An 18,703-nucleotide genomic window follows, 5' to 3' on the forward strand; every position below is an offset into this window, starting at 1 on the left:
AGCAGCGCGTATATATTTGGAAGGGACATTGTGAACCGCTGCGGCGGTTTTATTGTTATCTTGTCACATCTTTATTTATATGTCGTTGGCGCGGTTTGAACGAGGGGCGGGGACAGGTCGGAGGGGATGAACGTGTGCGAGCGGCGAAACCCGACGATCAGAGTTAAACTGGGGGCGGTGAAATGCTCGAGGACGGAGCCCGAAGGGGGTGAGGGTGCGGGCCAGAAACTATGTCAAGAATGTGCAATTAGTGAGCGAACGCGCTTTAGGGTGGGTTGGCTCTGTGCTACGAAGAAAATATAAAGAAGAGGGTGGCTTCTCGCGGCGGCGGCGGCGACGCCGCCGCCGACGTCGAATGAAGAGCTTGCCAATCTAGCCACTTCTTAAACGACTCTGTAATTTTATATGTCGTGCCATGAGAACGAAATTCATAAATATTTTACGAAAAGGAATTTTTCTCTCGACAAACTCTTAATCGACCGTTTTATATTAATAGCGAACGTGTGAAGGGACTGATATGAAAACCGATAATCTACCCCAACAGACACTGATTGCAATCATTAATCAAAACATAACGCCTTTTCAATTAAAACGTCGATGCCCTTAGTTAATCCAATCGCGAATATAACTACGTTTAATTACGACTATAAAGTTGATGAAATGTTGGAGGAGGGTGACGGTAGATAAACGAGGGTGAACGCACATATTTGATAAGTATTCGCACGCGATTATTTCACCGCAACGACCTATCGACAACCTCCAACAGATAACTAACTGAATCAGAGAAAACAACAACTGTAAATATTATTATACTAAACTTACTTATTCGACCACCACTAAGCACCCCCAAAAATTAATCACGAAATACTTGACATATTCACACAAATCTGTTCACATAAACTTGCGAGAAAAAACAACTTTTTGACGGGAATTTCTGCAGACCAGGTTATAAAATTACACAAAAGGCAAAACAAATAACAAAATATAGAATGTGATCTAAAAAAAATCAACTATAAAATATGCGAGTGAATTTGGTTTCCATAGATAAATTATAGCAACTAAACTTAATTAATTTTGTTGCTAATTAAAATACCACGACCATAAAATGGTTCCCAAGACTAACCGCAAAACTGACCCGATTGCAGTTGAAAAAGACTAAATAAATCAAAGACAACTAACTAGTTGAAGGTCGGAGATGATCTAGACTCAGAATTTTACAAAACTGTCGCAATTTTGAAATTAAATTATTATAAAAAACTATTCCTGAGGTTATGCAGCATGCCTAAACCCCCAAATGACCGCATTCAATCAACAAACACGTCCGGAATAAATATATGCCGTTAGTAAATCTGTGTAACCGTTGGTGTAATTGCTTTAAAGTCGGAAAAGAGGAGGGCGAAGTGTTTTTGGTTGAACTAATGGCACATAAATACGTTTGCTTGCGACGGACAAATCTCCGAATAGAGCCTGGTGATAATTAATACTCGTGATAGCAATTGCCCAAGCAAAGCTGACTCTTCTACGAGCAACTAATCACGTCGTTATATTCCCAAAGATGTAAAACCGGTCCTTAGCAGGAAGTTATCATTTTAATAAAATCGTATGTGTAGATATTGTACTGATTATTTTCTTCTATTTAAGGTCGAAACGAACTCATAGCACGATATATCAAATTAAGGACTGGAAAAACACGTACAAGAAAACAAGTCAGTTCACACATACAGGTGTTGGCAAGGCGAAAACTGAGGGAAATTCAAGCCAAACTGAAGGTAGTAAGTATTTACTCAGATTAGATTCAATTTTTTATTTTTGCTACGAGGTGACAGGAATTTTTTCTATAGCGATTGCTTTCCATTATAATTCAATCGCGGCAGTTATAATTACTTACAATAAAATCTTGTACATATTATCTATTCATTTGTGAAATGTGCACTAACTAGAGCATGGAACGGGCTTTTTTCATGCGACTGCAATTATTACAAACACATATTGTAAACAAACTTTATCTTGCCACTTGGCCTGGGATCAATATACAGGGTGGAGCGAAAAACGGATGTTCCCAACCTGTATATGCGAAAAAGTAGAATTATGCTCTTATTCAACTGCCTTTGCAGCATCTACACATTAAAGTTGTGACGCTGCAAGGCCAGTTTTGTATCTAAAATTTTGCTTTTTCGCTGGTTTGGTAAGAGTAGAGGTGCCAGTTTTCGGTCAGGTCTGGTTCTTTTCCCTCGAATAACAAAATAACTTAGATTTGGGTACATTTGGTGATGGTATGTGGTTTGCTAGGACCATGCAGCCAAGGAGAAGGCTCTGCAAACGATGTCGAGCATGTCAAGTGCGCAGATAGTATCAGCTACTGCAATGCACAGCAAGTCAGCAGGTCTGAGTCTTGGTCTAACTCCCCCCGTCTCCTATACTGGAGCGGTAAGTTGGTCCTTTCGCCACGATGCAAAATCCCGCCTTGTCCGCCTCCTCGTCTTCTTCATCGAAGCTTACGCATAGATGCATATTTTATTTGTCTCTAACATTTTCCTTCCTTAACAATTTTGGGCTTACTTGCTGTGTGTTGCGGCGCTACGCTTCTAAATCGGCTTGCAAATCGATTTATTTTCGTTGTATTACAGCAGTTCTGGCAGCCCGGATTACAACCAGGAACCAGTCAAGAGTGAGTTTTGCCATTTAGGAAAATTTCACTCGTAACTAATTTTGTTTTTGTTTTTAGTGTTAAACCGTTCACACAATCGTCGTATCCTGCTGGTAAGCCTGCGACAGCAGTCTCAGCAGGGGACGTTGGACCTCTGCAAACAGCCCCACCGCCGGTCTGGGAAGGACGGGCCATAGCCACTCATAAACTTAGACTTGTTGAATATTCGGCCTTTATGGAATCGCAAAACAGAGACGAAGCAGTAGGTCCCCACCCTGACGTTTTTTCCCGCTTTAATGATTTTTTTCCAGTATCAGAGGCACTTATTCGTTCATATAGGCGGCCCGGCTTTATCATACACCGATCCTTTACTTGAGGTAATTTCATTCGAACTTTGCGACTCAATTTGAAGCAAAATTTTATGTATAGGCCGTGGACGTCCGACAAATCTACGACAAATTCCCGGAAAAGAAAGGCGGTTTAAAAGAATTGTATGACAAAGGACCCCAGAACGCCTTCTTCCTTGTCAAATTCTGGGCTGATTTGAATTCCAATATTCAAGACGAGGCTGGTGCCTTTTACGGTGTGACGAGTTCGTATGAAAGTAACGAAAATATGACCATCACATGTTCAACAAAAGTGTGTTCGTTTGGGAAACAAGTCGTGGAAAAAGTCGAGACGGAATACGCTCGTTACGAAAACGGCCGATTCGTCTACAGGATCCATCGAAGTCCCATGTGCGAATACATGATTAATTTCATCCACAAACTCAAGCATCTACCCGAAAAGTACATGATGAACAGCGTCTTAGAAAATTTCACTATACTACAGGTGAGCATAGTGTGTTTTTTCTTCGACCGGAAATTGATTTTTTTGGGAAGGTGGTGAGCAATCGAGACACGCAAGAGACCTTACTGTGTACGGCGTACGTGTTCGAGGTGTCGACGTCAGAACACGGCGCCCAACATCACATCTACAGGCTCGTAAAAGACTAGCGGAATCAAGGGCGAGAAAAATCCCTTCACTTCAGTGCCTACACCCTCACAATACTAGTATTATTATTGGTTACATACTTTAGTAAGTAGCTAGGTAAATTACAAAACGAAATTGCCATTTGATGATATATCATGTAAAGCTATCCTTAAAAATTTGAGTTGCCCTTACGTAAACTTAAGTTTCAAAGTTTTGCTTTTATGGTATAAAGTACTGTAGGAAAAGTTATATTTTTTGTTTTATATATTATAGGTTTATTTCTCGTCGTACTTTAGTTGTAAGGTTTTGATATTTTATCATGTTTTACTCAGATTTGGAAAAATCTGCACATATCCGAAATCGCAGCTATTGTTTTCAACTGACAGTCTTCATTTTCGGTCAACATTTAAATGTTACTAAACACTTATTTATTGCTAGGACAACAAAATTTACTTAGTTAAGTTACTTACTTTGGATACTTGAGATACCTTGAATTTATAAAGTTTGCTATTTGTGATGATAATTTTTAACATTTTATATAGATTTTTATAATATTTAAAATACCCAGTATTTTAATTATAATCATAAAAGTTTTTTGCCAATTAATAATTTTAGCTTTATGAGGTGTCTTCACAAAACACAGTCGATGACGTGACTTAAAATTAATACAATTAATTTTAGTGTTGTTGTGAAAACATCGCGGCCTTTGTGTTCAATTTGGCTATTTTGATGCCAATTAGACAATAGAAAACTATTGTTATACTTTCTGAGTGAACTTTCTTTCATTTGCATCGTGCAATTCTGAAAAATTACATAGAAAACGTGGTAATTTAAACGATATTATGTAATTTTATGATACAAGTGGCAATGTTTTTTGATCTCTGATTTAATCTTTCGCAAATTGTTTGATTTAAGTCGGCAATTTTGGTAGCTTATATTTTGTTATTATGTAAGATTAATTTTTACATTTACTCATTTCTATTTACATCTTTTTTTTTTTCATTAAACGTAACAGACTTTTATTGCACTGGCACAAAAGATTATCTTCCATGAAGATAAAACTTCGTTCGCGCTATGATTTTTTGATCATTGTTACTTAATTGCTAGACTTAACTTTAACATAAAAACCCTAGGTAAGAAAAAACATTACATATGAACAATAATTATTGTAAATTATCATTTGTACTCTAATAAAAGATCTATTTTAAAAATAAAGTGTCAGTGTAAAAAGTAAAATTGTATATATTTCTAAAAATATGGCGGCTATAAATATTTTTATCGTCTTACTATAAGGTTCTTTATAAAGTGTGCTATATTTAATGAAGTTTTTTTATTCATATCTGGAAATGCCATATCAAACATGGAAATTATTGAATCTTATACTTTGCTCTGTATGTGTACAGTATTTTAAATCATGTTTATAATTTGTATGGAAATTATAATAATTGATAAAAAAAGTGTTTTATTCAACCTCCAAACCCGAATTTAAATTTTCCCGCCGAAATGGTGATCCAACATTTTACAACTAGCTGATGAAACATAAAAACAAGTCTGTTTATAGGGCGAAGTGTAACGCAAAAAATAATTAATAATAAACCAAAAATAGAAAATTACAGTTTCCTGCAAACAGCTGACTTTGACAACAACACGTCAAAATATTGACAAGTAACAAAAATGGCTGCTGCTAGTAGTGAAGGTTCGCCAACAACTCCGAATAATTCAACACATAACGAAAAAAGTGCATCGAGATCACCTTCAGTATCATCACTAAAAGAATACCAATGGACCGGCCTGCTTGTCTCCAGACCAGTCACCAAAAAAATTCTCAAAAGCAGAGGTAAAACGAGCAATGTTTACCAACATTCCAACACAATTAGATTGTTTATCGAGTTTTATCGCATTATTAATGCAGTGTTATCAAAAACGAGCTTATTTAAGTCGAATAAGACGAAACGGTAGTTACGTATGCACCACATTGTAAATTTATGAAAAAAAAATCCCTTTTAAATATTGGAAAAAATGGAAATCTAAGCGTATTTGAGGAGTCTTTCACGCGCACCCTAACCACCCCCATTGTTTAAAAAAATCGCCAAAACTGTTATCACTGATTATTGCGTCGACCTTTCCTATGCATTTCGCAGCACAGGCGCATTTCCACCCTCACAGACCACCCTTGCGATCAATAATCCAAGTGCGCTTTCCAGAAAGTAGCAATGTTCCGCGATTCCAAAAATCCGTGTGTTTAATTTCGTTTACCGATGTTTTAAACAATAAAATACTCATGAAAGTCCAAGAAATAATCGAGGGCGGCAATAACGCCATGGAACAAGAAATGGCGGGGGCGCAAGACACGATTTACCTTTGCAATTTTCGCGTCTCGGTTGATGGCGAATGGCTCTGTCTGAAAGAACTCCAAGACGTCGAGTTCAATATGCAAGACTCCATCACTCAACCCCTTTCCACGCCATCCCCGGACGTCCCCGTCCAACCTTTCGGTATAAATATCACTTGAAATGTCACATTTGTCGTGTTTTAATCCATCTAAACAATGAATTGCGTCGTAGGTCGCGATCCCGTGGTCATAGAACGCAGCAATTTGGTCAACATAAGCAAATTAGTCGTCAAAGAACTGATAGAACAGAGTTTGAGATATGGACGAATGTTGGACTCGGATCACATGCCTCTCCAGCATTTTTTCATAGTACTAGAACACGTTTTGAGGCACGGTTTGCGGCCTAAAAAGGTACGAATTTCGAGCCAAATACCAAATATCAAGTCGCGGTTTTAGGGACTCCTTGGTCCGAAAAAAGAACTTTGGGATATTTTACAAATGGTGGAGAAGTACGCTCCGGAAGCGCAGGATATCACGGCAAGTGTCCGCGATTTACCGACTGTTAGGACACACATGGGACGAGCTAGAGCCTGGCTAAGACTCGCCCTCATGCAGAAAAAACTCGCCGATTATCTGAAAGTCCTAATTGATCATAAAGACGAGGCACTTGTTGAGTATTTCGAACCGGATGCTTTGATGTTGAGCGATGAAGCTATTGTGATAATAGGGCTTTTGGTCGGGTTGAATGTCATCGATTGTAATTTATGTGTGAAAGAAGAAGATTTAGATTGTCCACAGGGTGTTATAGATTTTTCCCTTTATCTGAGATCCTCGAATCACGTCTCAAGCGACTCAAGTAACGATGAGCAAGGTGATAATATGACAACGGTGCTAGATCAGAAAAATTATATCGAGGAACTCAATCGACACCTCAAGTAAGTCAAAGAATTTCAGAAAATCGGAAGCAAAAATCAATTTTTAGTGCAACTGTCACGAATTTGCAATCCAAAGTCGAGTCATTGACCACAATGAATGCACTAATGAAAGAAGATTTAGCTATTGCCAAAAATAGTTTATTAGCTTTGTATGAAGAAAACCGGCAGTTGAAACAAGAACTAGGGAAAGACGTTAGTGGCTATTGTATGAGTTCCAGTGGAGTCCAAATCACGAATGTCGAGGCCGAAAACAATAGAAAAGCGGTTGTGACCGGCGAAGTCGAGGAATTGAAACAGCGACTAGACGAGGAGAGGAAATTGAGACAAGAATCCGACAAGGAACTCGAGCTCCAGGTTGGAAGAAAATCTAGTTTTTGCAAGCCTAAAAGGGGTATTTTGTGTTGCAGATGTGCCTAAAGGCCGAGATGGAGGTGGCAATGAAGCTCCTCGAGAAAGATATCCACGAGAAGCAAGACACAATCGTGTCGCTCCGCCGCCAACTCGACGACATCAAACTCATCAATTTGGAAATGTACAAGAAGTTGCAGGTATGAAAACAAAGCGCGTTTGGAATGATTCGTTTTTGTGTTGTTTTGGGTTTATTTCGCAGATTTTTTAATTGTGGGTGTTTTACTGATTTGAGAATAATACGAGATGATTATAGGAATGCGAAATGGAATTGACACAGAAAGGAGAAGTGGTGAGTCGTCTTCAAGCGAAGGCGGGTCAGATCGGCAAAATCCTCAATAATTTAGAAAAGTACAATCATTTGTTAAAAGACGATAAGAAAGCCGGCGAGAGGAAAAGACAAGCGGCTAAATTACAAAATCGCGAAAAAGTCGCAAAGAACGCCGAGAAAAGCGAATCGGAGAGTGAAAATAAACAACCGGCGACTTCCGAATCGATCGATTCGTTTGTTAATCTCGAGTTTGACGGTAAACAAGACGAGGAGGAGGCCAAATCTTCTACATAATCATTTCACGTTTTTGCTATTGTCTATGTAAAATTTTGTTTGTTGAAATATCTGTAACGGGAAGGTTACGGATGTTTCGTTTTTCTTTGTGATTTTTTGAAAGAAATTTGGAAGACTGAGATCGGGATAAAAGTTTGACTTATTTCAGGAATGCGAAGCATCTTTAAAACATAAGTCGGAACTTGTAACCAAGTTAGAAGCTAAGGCACAGTCAATGACAGATACAATGCAAACACTTGAACTTAAGTAGGTATTCATTTGCTTACTGTTTGGGTAGATTTTGCTTTCAGTATTAGACATAATTCATACTTGTATCAAACATTTTACAACTGGGTTGTTTAATGTTCATAATTGTAAGACCTTTGTATTGGAAATGTTGGCAAACCTTCACTACAGCAGCTACTAGTAGAAAACTTGTTTATCGATAGCCACATGTTATCGTAGAATAATTGTAAGTGTTATATTCTTATAATTCTATGTTATTCTTGTTTCGCAAACATCGTTTATACTATGAAACGTTTCGCTTGTAAAAATAAACCTAATTAACCAAATTTGTGATTTTTCATTCCCTTTCAATCCTTTATTTTTTTCTTTTTTGGTAGTTCCGTAGCGGGTTTGCCTTTATTTCTAACACTATTTTCATTTCTCGTAAACAACAAACAGATTTTTATTTTAGATTCAGGGAAAGCCAAGCAAATCGTGCAACTGCCGAACTTTTAAAACGAGAATTAGACGTCCAAGCGGCACAACACGAAGAACAAACATCGAATGTCGAAGGCGATCTTAAGGTCGAACGCGAGTGGCGGATATCACTCCAGGAGACGATGCAGCAAGACCGGGAGCGCATTTCCAAACTTCAAACCGAAATAAGCCAATTAAAAATTATAGCGCAAGTAATGTCTTGACCAGAATTGAAACTCAAACTCACTTGTTTGTTTTAGAAATACGCAACGCTTCAAGAAGAGTATTATAATCTCAAAGACAAGTGCCTGGAACAGGAACAGACTTTGGAAGAATTAGGAACGCAGTTGAGCAAATCGAAATTGCAAATTTCCGATTTGAAGGAAGAGGCAAGTCGGAGCAGAACCGACGGTGCGTGGGTGCAAGACAAAACAGCCACACATTGCAAAGCTTGCAGTAAAGAATTTAATTTAACGCGAAGAAAGGTGCGTACAAAACTGATCAAATTCGTGAAAATTTTCTTGTAGCACCATTGTAGGAATTGTGGCGATATTTTTTGTAATTCCTGTTCCGATAATTCTATGTCATTACCGTCGTCAGCAAAACCGGTACGAGTTTGTGATGACTGCCACACAATGCTAATGGGAAAATATACTGTGATGTAATTTATTGTCCTAAAGAGATATTTTTATGATGTACAAAATATTTTAATACTTATGTATAATAACATTACTTTATTAAAGCGTCGTCTGCGTTGATTGACAGTAATAAAGTCTGGGCAATAGGCCAAAATCGTGAACTTGTCAAAATGGTAAATTCCGGTAGATGACGCGCGCGTCACGCTCTAAAGGAAACTGTAATTTGTGAAATTTGAAAATTTACAGGAAATTAAATGTTATAATTGTTGACACATTTAATAAAATATTGATCTGTCACACAACTTACACATTTTTTCAGCTTAAGAAGCGCATTATCAATATCATTACATTATATTTTTTAAAATGCCAAGTATCCGAACTTGCTGTGTTCCAAACTGTGGGCAAGGGGAGAAAGAGGATGTTATTTTACATCAATTTTCAAAAAGTAGAAATCGAAAAAACGAATGGCTTAAGTGAATATTTGGTACCATCTTCAATATACCCCCAAATTCCGTGATTTGTGGAAAACACTTTGAAATAACGAGCTATTACAAAACAAAACATTGTTACCAATTGCAGTTCCATCCTTGGTCTTGAATTATAAAAGAATTACTCGTTTTCAGGTAATCTCTACCACTTCCATTAATTCAGAACGCAAGCCGTTAGAAACGCCTGCACTGTGTATCCAATCATTTGACAGAAATTATATAATTTCAAGTCCATTTCGAATTGATTTTGATCAACAAAGCGATTTAAAAGTAGGTGATACTCATGATTTTGATTTAAAAAATGTTTCAGATGCAATAAGTTCGGAAAAAAAAATTGTCTTACTAGATAAAATTCAAAATTTAGAAAAAAAGTTACAGGAAGCAAATGTAAGATTTCAAAAGTTGAATAAGCTGTATGAAAATAAACTTGAAAAACTAAAGAAAATGCAGGAAAGTAGTATAAAGGCCCCTCAGCACACAGCACTTTTTAAGGTAAAACACTCCGATTTTCAAGGGTAAACAGAAAAGCAAAAAAAATCGTGAAAACGCCCTGATTTTCAAGGCTAAACAGAAAAGCGTAAAATCACCCCCGATTTTCAAGGCTAAACAGAAAAGCGTAAAATATCGTGAAAACACCCGTGTTTAAGGTTTTATTTTGAAATTAACATTTTTCAAAGATTTGACCCAGTTTTTCTATTGGGCCATTCAGCACAAAAATGAAAACGGTTTGAATACATTGAATGAAATTTTAATTAAAAAATACAATATTTAAATACAGCTATAAATTAAATGACAAATCTCAATATAATTGAATTAAAATACTAGAGTAACTAATTCTACAAATCAAACATTTTAATCAAATTGTAATTAAGACATTTAGACATGGAGCCAGTTTACAGAAAATTTGATTGCGATAACTTGACATTTTTAATGTAAATCAAGTGGGAACTTAATCGTGATCACTTTTTCTGTAAACCGGTCCACGATATTTTGAATTTTAAACCTTCAATAAATCAACTCAGATCAAACCGAGTCACGTCAACGGGTCTAAAAAACCCGRGATAACCCGCACTTGCAAATGACTTCATATTCAAAAATCCAGTATGTTTCTCCATTACGAATGCCTTTTTTTTCTGGTAACAAATTTGTATTCCTTGGTTTGTACTTATCAACGTCTGATCGAAGATCATACCTTTTTACATTATCARAATAAACTGCTTCATCTACAAACARATGGAAAGTTAGGATCTCTTTATTTTATGTTTAAGATCTAACCTCCTTCAAGTGTGACGGTGATTTCCCATATACAAGGTTTTTTTTGTTGTTTAAGGGTTGAACCCCGTACCTCTGCTACTCTGACGTTGGGTGGAATAAAATCTTTGAAACCCTCAGGATTTATYAYAGTGGGGTCGACACTTTTTGGGCATTTTATGAGATYTTGCGTATGTAAAGCGTTAGGGGGCATATTTCARGCTCTGAAATTAAGTAAAAGTGGTACTTTGAGATTATATACAATTAAACTCACTTACAACAGAGATTCCGATTCCGAGTGTGAGATTTTTGCTTTTGGATACGRATAACTAGAAAATCTAATTTCMATCAAATAAAAAATCAAYAAAAGAATGTCATTAATAAAACTAGGGGAAAACAGACTGACAACATAACTAGTGCCAACTTAGTCATGGCGGTAAATTCAAAAAGCATTTAAATTTTAAACTACAACCTATTTCGTTGTCATCATTAAACAATATTGTTTAAATATTTATGATAATTAGCAATTCCTTTTATGTTTTTATTCTAAACATATAATATTTAACATCAAATAATCACGAAAAGGGATATGAAGGACGAAAACACCCCGATTTTCAAGGATAAACAAAAAAGCAGAAAAAATCGTGAAAACACCGTCGTTTTTAAGGTATATTTTAAAATTAACATTTTTCAAAGATTTTACTGTGTTATAGTAATAATAGAGGATTAGGATAATTATAGAACTACTTATGTCAAAATSTCAAAAATAGATAAAATTTATTTAAAAGAATCATATGAGTTTGAAAATGCGGTGTATACCCAAACGGTATACGCTTCAGAAAATGACCAAGTTTTAAAAATTCTACAAATAATTTGRTRGAATTTATGAGATTTATTGATGATCTGACGACTGGGAAAGTTTCCAACTCGTTCTTGAAGGATAAAAAACGCGATTATAAGAATCACAGACGATTAATTAGTTTMATTATTTGATCGATAAGASCACATTTAAATCCAAAAACTGTSAAGTCAAATTTATCAGATTTAACTAATGTATTCGAAATATCATCAAATTCGTYAAACATTTTATCTTTAAAGAAATATAAATTTCTATATCTGAATGCTCTGTTTATATTTGGAGGTATTCCACCAAATAATTCTGAAATAAGACCGTTTTTCTTTGATCTAAACAAACACTCATCAAACTCAATATATAAAGCTTTATCATAAAATATATGTTTTACCAGAATAAGTTCTAAATATCGCATCAATTCTTTTTCCTTTTGGTATTCCTAAATTTTCAATAGATTGACCATTGTATCCACTTTTAACATTAAAACTTGGAAAATCAATTAAATAATATAAATTTTTAACAATTATTAAAACATCACCTGAAGGTCTTTGATAAATATGCGAAACTTCTTTAAAATCATCTGGCAAAAAATATAAATAATTTTTAATTAATTTCGGTTCTTTATCATAAGTCATACCTTTTAAATTGACTAACCAAACATACTTTTTATAAAAAATATACATATGATGATTTGCAATTAAAAATGTGTCAATTTCTTTAATAAAATCACATAAATTCACCATAGGGTCGTGTGTCGAAGACGAATTACCAACAGTATATTTTACTCCGACTTTGCTTACAGTAGGTTTAACTGTTGTTGTTGGTATTAATTCATATTTTAATCGTTCAGGGCGTCCATATAAATATTGAATTGCCCACATATCGTCTTGAGTCAATTTATCAATATCACCTTTATAATAGGCGTACATAATTGAATTATTATTTGCAGAATGTTCAATACCTAATGTGTGTCCTATTTCGTGTAATAAAACAGTATAAAAATTAGTTTCAMCATCAGGTGTATTGCTTGATTCACCAAAATACCAYTTTTRTGATTTATCAAAATGAATTCCTAAACATTCATTATTATTTGGAAAGAAGCCATGTGCTAAGACATTACCTTTTCCGTCAAAACTGCTAGAACATATTCCTTTTTGACAACGTGAATTATGATTATGCTGAAACATCGTGTTAGAAAATGATATAAGTATATCTGGTTTAATACTATTGTACTCAAACTTTAAATTTGAAACAGATTCCCACTGATCAAAGGTTTTTTGTGCTAATTCTTTGATCTCGTTTGTAGCTAACAAAAAATACCATTTAAGATTTGTTTTATTCCATTTTTGATAATGAATTCTATAAGCTGTTGGATTATCTTTAACGCCACATCTAGGTTTACTGATAAAAGCAAGTGTTTCTTGATTTAATGTTCCATCAGCTGGTAAATTATAGAATTCTTGAAACCTTATTAATGCTTCATTGGTATGCGAAGCACTAGTCAAAGTCGTTTCTGTTAATAATGATCCATTACTCTCTAAATACCCAAATTGTTCTAAATAACTCTGAATCTTCGATTCATCGTAACGCTTCGCTGAGGTTATAATATTAATATCATCTGAACTTTTTACAGTAGTAAGAAATAAGAAAAAAATAATATATTTCATTTATTAGAGTAAATATCAAATTAAATAATTGGAATATCTTCAAAAATAATTATATTCGCCATATCTTCTTATCTTTTGAATACTGTTTTGACGTCAATTTTGTGGACGTCGCGATTCACGCCGTCTGGAAAATCTACCAATTTTCTTTTAAAATCAGTATTTACGTGTTCACTTATAGCATTTCATATAGCACTTATCAACCTTTAAATCAAATAATTTAATTTCGGTTTAAGTGGACTTTTTCTAGGTATTTCTCTCTGGGAAAATAATTAAAATTACTGACAAATTCCTCTTCACGTAAATTTATTTCTTTTTCATTTATTTTATCAGCCTTATATAAATGCAATAACTGTCTATAAAATTTATAAATCAACTTATATTCTTCAATTCTTTCTGATATTTTTAACCTCTTATCTAAGATTTCTATTACCCCAGCGCCAAGAAATAAACAAACTAGTGGAGGTAGAAGATAATCCCGACGCACTAAATAATAATTTACTAATAGATAATCCAATTCCAATTTTATAAAAATATATGTAACTTTTTCTGTATACATACAAGCATTTTTGTAGATATTTTTCCATTTATAACATATAGATAATATATAATTTTTTAATTACGTTCAAATATTGAAATTGTAGTTTTCTCATTTAAACGACACGGTATCTGTTTAAAAGAATATAATGTATCATAAAAATCTTTGCATTATATATATAATGACCACATAAAACAGAAGAACTCATTTGTAACTGCGTGCTATTCCACGCAATATTTTTTCCGCTACTTAATAAATATTTTTTAATTTTTTCTGGTGGAGATATTCCAAAACTGTCAAAATATAAAATATTTCTTAAATATGGTTTGTTTATGTAACATACCCAGTGTGAGCCATAATAATTAGAGGGTTGAAAATTAATTATACCTGATTCATCTTTTCTAATTTCTTTTTGGTAACATGTCAATTGCAAAAACACCTCGAAAATTTTGCGTAGCTTCATGAGGCAAATCCGAATTTTTCATAATATCAGATATTTCTATATTACTTAAACCCGATTTCCTATTTTATTCCTTGTTCATATGTCTTCGTCTTTTTTGTGTTTTTTTTATCCTTTTTTATACCATCTCCAAAGGCTTTTTGTGCTAATTTAGTACCAGCATAACCAGCAGCACCTAATCCCAATGCTTTGGCTACAGCTAATGCCGCAGGAATTAAAGCAGGTAAAAATCCACCTATCTGTGTTGGAGAAAATTTGATATCACAATATTTTTTCTTGTCTTTTTTACACTTTAATTTCATCAATCTGATTTTCTCTTTATTTAATAGTATTATTAGGTCTTTCTGTTAAATCGAATCTTATATTACAATCTATTCTTATTTCTTTACAACTTTGGAGTTTCTTTATTTGATTGGGTGATAAATATACTTTATAATCATTCATTTATTTAATTAAAAATTCGGTAAAACCTCGTCTACTTCATTTCCAAATAAATCTTTTCATCTATGATATTCATATTTGCTTATTTATATATAAATATTTATATATAAAATTATTCATATTTAAAATATACCTTAAAACCGGGGAGTTTTTCCTTAAAATTTTAGACTTTTTGAACTACCTTGAAAATCGGGGAGTTTTCACGATTTTTTTCTGCTTTTCTGTTTACCATTGAAAAGTCGGGGAGTTTTCACGATTTTTTTCTGCTTTTCTGTTTACCCTTGAAAATCGGGGTGTTTTACCTTAAAAGTAGCTGTGTGCATAGGGGCCTTTCACTTTTTGAGTTACCTTAAAAATTAGGTTGTTTTTTCTTAAATTGGTAGATTTTCCAGACTGGGTGAAATACCCCGTCCAGAAAATTGATGTCAAAATATTATTTATTAACGAAGCGGGTTTGTATTCATTAATTATCGAGTTTCAAAAATGGGTTTACGTTGGCTTTAACATCAGGGTGTTTTCACGATTTTTTACGCTTTTCTGTTTACCCTTGAAAATCAGGGTGTTTTCACGATTTTTTGCACTTTTCTGTTAACCCTTGAAAATCGGGGTGTTTTACCTTAAAAAGTGCTGTGTGCTGAAGGGGCCTTTATACTACTCAGGAAAAAATTAACAATTACAGTAAAGGTCAACATTGTGTAGTAAAAATTGAGTCAGATGCAAAAGACTTAGAACCAAGGGCTATAATTTTTTCTTGAGCAAATTTTGAAGTATTTTAAAGTATTGAAGAAATAAAGAGTTATTGTAATATGTTAATGCTCTTGTAAATTTGTAAAGAATAAAAATAACTATCTAACCCAAATCTAAATCTTAATTTTTTTAAATAAATAAAATTATATTTGCGTATAAAATGTTTTAATTTTTTGATGTTTTTGATCTAGTTCTTAGAAAAAATTACAATCAACAAAAAAATTATTATACAACCCATAAAACACAAAAGTAAATTTTTGTATACAAAAATTTATCAAGGTTTCAAACCAAAATATACAGATTCCATTGGAGCGCGGACTCGTCGCTCCCCCAATTTTGGCATTGCCCAGACTTTTATTACTGTCAATCAAGGCAGACGACGATTAAAGTTTTACAAAACTGAAACTAATGCCACAAGTGCACTACTTACGACAGTTGACAAAAATAAACCCAATAAGGGTGCAAAACGTCGCAAACAAATGAAATTTGAGAAAACAACAACTGACACAAATAGACTGTTATTGAAGAAAATTGAGCCAACAGTGGCTTCATAGTCGTCCCTATTTTCCTTGCTGTTACGTTTTTTCTTCCGTTGTTGCCTCTTTGTTGCAATTATATGCTTGAACTTGATCCCAGTGTTACAATAAGCCGATTTGAGGAGGTAAGTACACACAGGACCAATCAAAAAAACCACTGGGGTGAGGCATGATTCAATCCACGTCATTTGCTGGAAAATCCAGACCGGTAACAGCGACATAAACACCCCATTTAAATAAAAAACGAATAAACTTGTCCATGTCACGTCTTTACTGAAATCTCTCAGTAAAATTTTCTCGCGTTTTGTAAAACCCGCCATTTGACAAATTTGTGACAAGTTATGAGGACGCTATCTGGCGGTGACGTTTCCCTTTTCTCGTTATAGTGGTTAGGTTATGTTTACTAACGTTCAAAACAATAATATTTAAAAAAAATTGTGCCTTATAGAATAAAATACACAAAAATGTACAAAGTACTAACTTGCTACATATTCGGGACACTTTTCTTGCAAGGTTAGAAATGTAAAACTCTAAATTATAAAATGGGTGTGGTAATCCCCTAATTTCAGCCTCGGCGCTTTGGTGTTACCAATGTGTCTCGAATCAGCCGGGGTGTGGTACCCCTTTTAACTGGTTGTGGCACTGGACGAAAGTTTGTCCCGAAGACGACGACGTTTGTGTTAAAATAATAGAAGAAAAAGATGGTACACTAGGTTAAGTTATTGTTATGAGTCACTTTTACGTTTTCTTAGGTAATACAATGATAACACGGGATTGTCTCAGTTATTTGCAAGGGGTACGTACCGACATCCCTGCCGATCATTACGAGGGGTGTAGGCCTGCCGCTGTTGATGTGAAATTGGGACATTATGTGAATAATTCTATTAAAGAATTAGATGTCCACAGGTATGTGGGTAATTTTTTAGATTTGTAGATTAAAACTGTATATTTCAGGAATTATTATGACAAGACCACGTGGTGCTTTTGCTTCCTTGACCATAGGTGTAATGGTGGTCTCACAATATACCCATCATTAGGGGTCCTTGCAGGGGGTATCATTTTTCTATTATTGAATATCTTATAAGCCTAATTGGGGTCTGGCTAAATTCCGTCCATTTTATCGAATCTCACAAAATGTGTTATTTTGTTACAAATTAGTTATAAGTTTGTATTACATTTTTATTAATGAAAATTTGAGTAAATCTATGACAGTTTTTACCTCCTGAAGTTTATTTGCATGAAAATGGAAGAAAATACATCGTTTCCAAAGCAGTCTTTAAATAAATTTTTCATAATTAACACTTAAATTTGGGCTAACACGGTAGAAATATTAGACTTTTCTACTTGTCAGAAGTAAGCAAATCGCGCCGTTTGCTGTAGTGATTTTTTTGTTATACTCGTATGTATTGTTGGTGATTGCGCAATTATTTCATTATAAATTACTATTTTTGTAGGACTTTATTATGAAATGTATTCAAATTTTTATAAATGATTCAAGTAAACGTTTGATAATTATTTTATTTTTTATTTACTTATAAGTTCGCATAAAAAAGTGTCATTTTCAAAACTCATTTCCGCCATTAAAACCCAAATTGCAATTGCGTAAGAAATACATATTCAACTGATTTCACTTCTTTATGTTTAAAATCATGTTAATTAAACCAATGCGCATGCTGTTTTATACGCGGGAACATCAACATTTTCCAGTGGCGTCGCATAATCAGTTGCTTTTACTGGGACAATTTACAAAATCTTTAATTTCGATAAAGTTTTATTTGCCATAAATCGATTTAAAAAAAAAGCAAAGTAAAATTTATTTAAGATTAAAGTAATCCGATTTAAGTTGTCAGTTACTTTAAATTGTCAAACATCAAATTAGTCGCGAACTAAAATTTGATTGCAAGAAAGCTCTGTAAATACTTTTTCAAAATGAAAATGTGAAATCTATTCTGGAAAAAATTATATCCGTACAATACTTAGAATTGTTCTTGCTGTTTCCTTAAAACATAAAAAGTCTAAATTTTATCATTGAGAAATGAATATTTTATCAAAAACACAATTAATTTCTATTCATAATTTAATAAATACTTACTGTTGCACTCAAAAATCACAAATTCACGCACTTCACATTGTGACAAACACAATTTCACGTTCACTTTTTTGTGCCCTTTACAATTGTACGATTAAACATCGTTCCGATTCGTCTGAAATGACGTCAAGATACTGGCATCTGATTGGCTACGGGATAGCGTCTTGATGCATCCCAACATGAACTTTTACCAAAAATTCACTATTGTTTAAAGGTGACAATGAAATTTGAATTTTCTATTAGTTGATTTTGAAAAGGCAAAACAAAATTAATTCAGGACTTAACAAATCCGAATTAAGTTGTTAGTTGCTTTACTTTTTCAAACATCAAATTAATCGCGAATTAAAATTTGATTGCAATTACAGAGCACTTTTTCAAAGTGAAAATGTGGAATTCAAACCAAAATGTGTTTAAGGCTACGTCACTGTTTCTCGCAACTTGAATTCAAACGTACCGAG

General features: G+C 34.1%; 4 protein-coding genes across 10 annotated transcripts in view; 3 read left to right on the plus strand and 1 right to left on the minus strand.

The window, feature by feature from the left end:
• LOC123007352 (transcriptional enhancer factor TEF-1) overlaps positions 1-5,068 on the plus strand; it is a 28,911-nt gene extending 23,843 nt beyond the window's left edge. For 2 of the 6 annotated variants that reach the window (XM_044402605.1, XM_044402608.1), the window contains 7 exons: positions 1,642-1,772; positions 2,290-2,427; positions 2,628-2,668; positions 2,726-2,909; positions 2,959-3,024; positions 3,077-3,478; positions 3,529-5,068. In XM_044402605.1, the coding sequence (XP_044258540.1) occupies positions 1,642-1,772; positions 2,290-2,427; positions 2,628-2,668; positions 2,726-2,909; positions 2,959-3,024; positions 3,077-3,478; positions 3,529-3,642 (1,076 nt within the window). In that variant the 3' untranslated portion in view covers positions 3,643-5,068. The remainder of the gene's footprint in view (positions 1-1,641; positions 1,773-2,289; positions 2,428-2,627; positions 2,669-2,725; positions 2,910-2,958; positions 3,025-3,076; positions 3,479-3,528) is intronic. The other 4 variants (XM_044402606.1, XM_044402609.1, XM_044402610.1 and 1 more) reach the window with 4 other exon arrangements.
• A 195-nt stretch (positions 5,069-5,263) lies between these two features.
• LOC123007490 (RUN and FYVE domain-containing protein 2-like) lies at positions 5,264-10,025 on the plus strand. Of its 2 annotated transcripts, none has more exons than XM_044402820.1 (9): positions 5,264-5,456; positions 6,184-6,362; positions 6,408-6,886; positions 6,934-7,240; positions 7,294-7,434; positions 8,008-8,105; positions 8,536-8,752; positions 8,801-9,025; positions 9,068-10,025. In XM_044402820.1, exons 1-9 carry the CDS (start codon positions 5,294-5,296, stop codon positions 9,203-9,205), a joined length of 1,947 nt encoding a protein of 648 aa, XP_044258755.1. In that variant the 5' UTR covers positions 5,264-5,293; the 3' UTR covers positions 9,206-10,025. The 2 variants fall into 2 exon arrangements, with proteins under 2 accessions (XP_044258755.1, XP_044258754.1); XM_044402819.1 differs by lacking the exon at positions 5,264-5,456 and adding an exon at positions 5,509-6,114.
• Positions 10,026-10,288: 263 nt separating this feature from the next.
• On the minus strand, positions 10,289-11,162 carry LOC123007492. The gene is made up of 2 exons (XM_044402821.1): positions 10,942-11,162; positions 10,289-10,889 (listed from the first exon to the last, which is right to left on the minus strand). The coding sequence occupies exons 1-2, from the start codon at positions 11,129-11,131 to the stop codon at positions 10,714-10,716; spliced, it is 366 nt and encodes a 121-aa protein (XP_044258756.1). The 5' UTR covers positions 11,132-11,162; the 3' UTR covers positions 10,289-10,713.
• Positions 11,163-15,850: 4,688 nt separating this feature from the next.
• On the plus strand, positions 15,851-17,671 carry LOC123007422. The gene is made up of 4 exons (XM_044402718.1): positions 15,851-16,669; positions 16,726-16,860; positions 16,909-17,062; positions 17,111-17,671. Exons 1-4 carry the CDS (start codon positions 16,621-16,623, stop codon positions 17,238-17,240), a joined length of 468 nt encoding a protein of 155 aa, XP_044258653.1. The 5' UTR covers positions 15,851-16,620; the 3' UTR covers positions 17,241-17,671.
• Positions 17,672-18,703: the final 1,032 nt, after the last annotated feature.

The sequence above is a fragment of the Tribolium madens genome, unplaced genomic scaffold, assembly GCF_015345945.1.
Source record: "Tribolium madens isolate multiple individuals breed KSU strain unplaced genomic scaffold, Tmad_KSU_1.1 Scaffold_3;HRSCAF=73;Tcas5.2_LG2, whole genome shotgun sequence".
Lineage (NCBI taxonomy): Eukaryota > Metazoa > Arthropoda > Insecta > Coleoptera > Tenebrionidae > Tribolium > Tribolium madens.

Excerpts from the sequence above, each read along its gene's own strand:
- LOC123007490 (XM_044402819.1), top strand. The coding sequence starts at position 5,748 with ATGCATTTCGCAGCACAGGCGCATTTCCACCCTCACAGACCACCCTTG. Across the intron at positions 6,887-6,933 it reads GAACTCAATCGACACCTCAA|TGCAACTGTCACGAATTTGC; the intron begins GTAAGTCAAAGA and ends ATCAATTTTTAG. Across the intron at positions 7,241-7,293 it reads ACAAGGAACTCGAGCTCCAG|ATGTGCCTAAAGGCCGAGAT; the intron begins GTTGGAAGAAAA and ends TTTGTGTTGCAG.
- LOC123007422 (XM_044402718.1), top strand. The coding sequence starts at position 16,621 with ATGTACAAAGTACTAACTTGCTACATATTCGGGACACTTTTCTTGCAA. Across the intron at positions 16,670-16,725 it reads CGGGACACTTTTCTTGCAAG|CCTCGGCGCTTTGGTGTTAC; the intron begins GTTAGAAATGTA and ends CCCTAATTTCAG. Across the intron at positions 16,861-16,908 it reads AATAATAGAAGAAAAAGATG|GTAATACAATGATAACACGG; the intron begins GTACACTAGGTT and ends ACGTTTTCTTAG.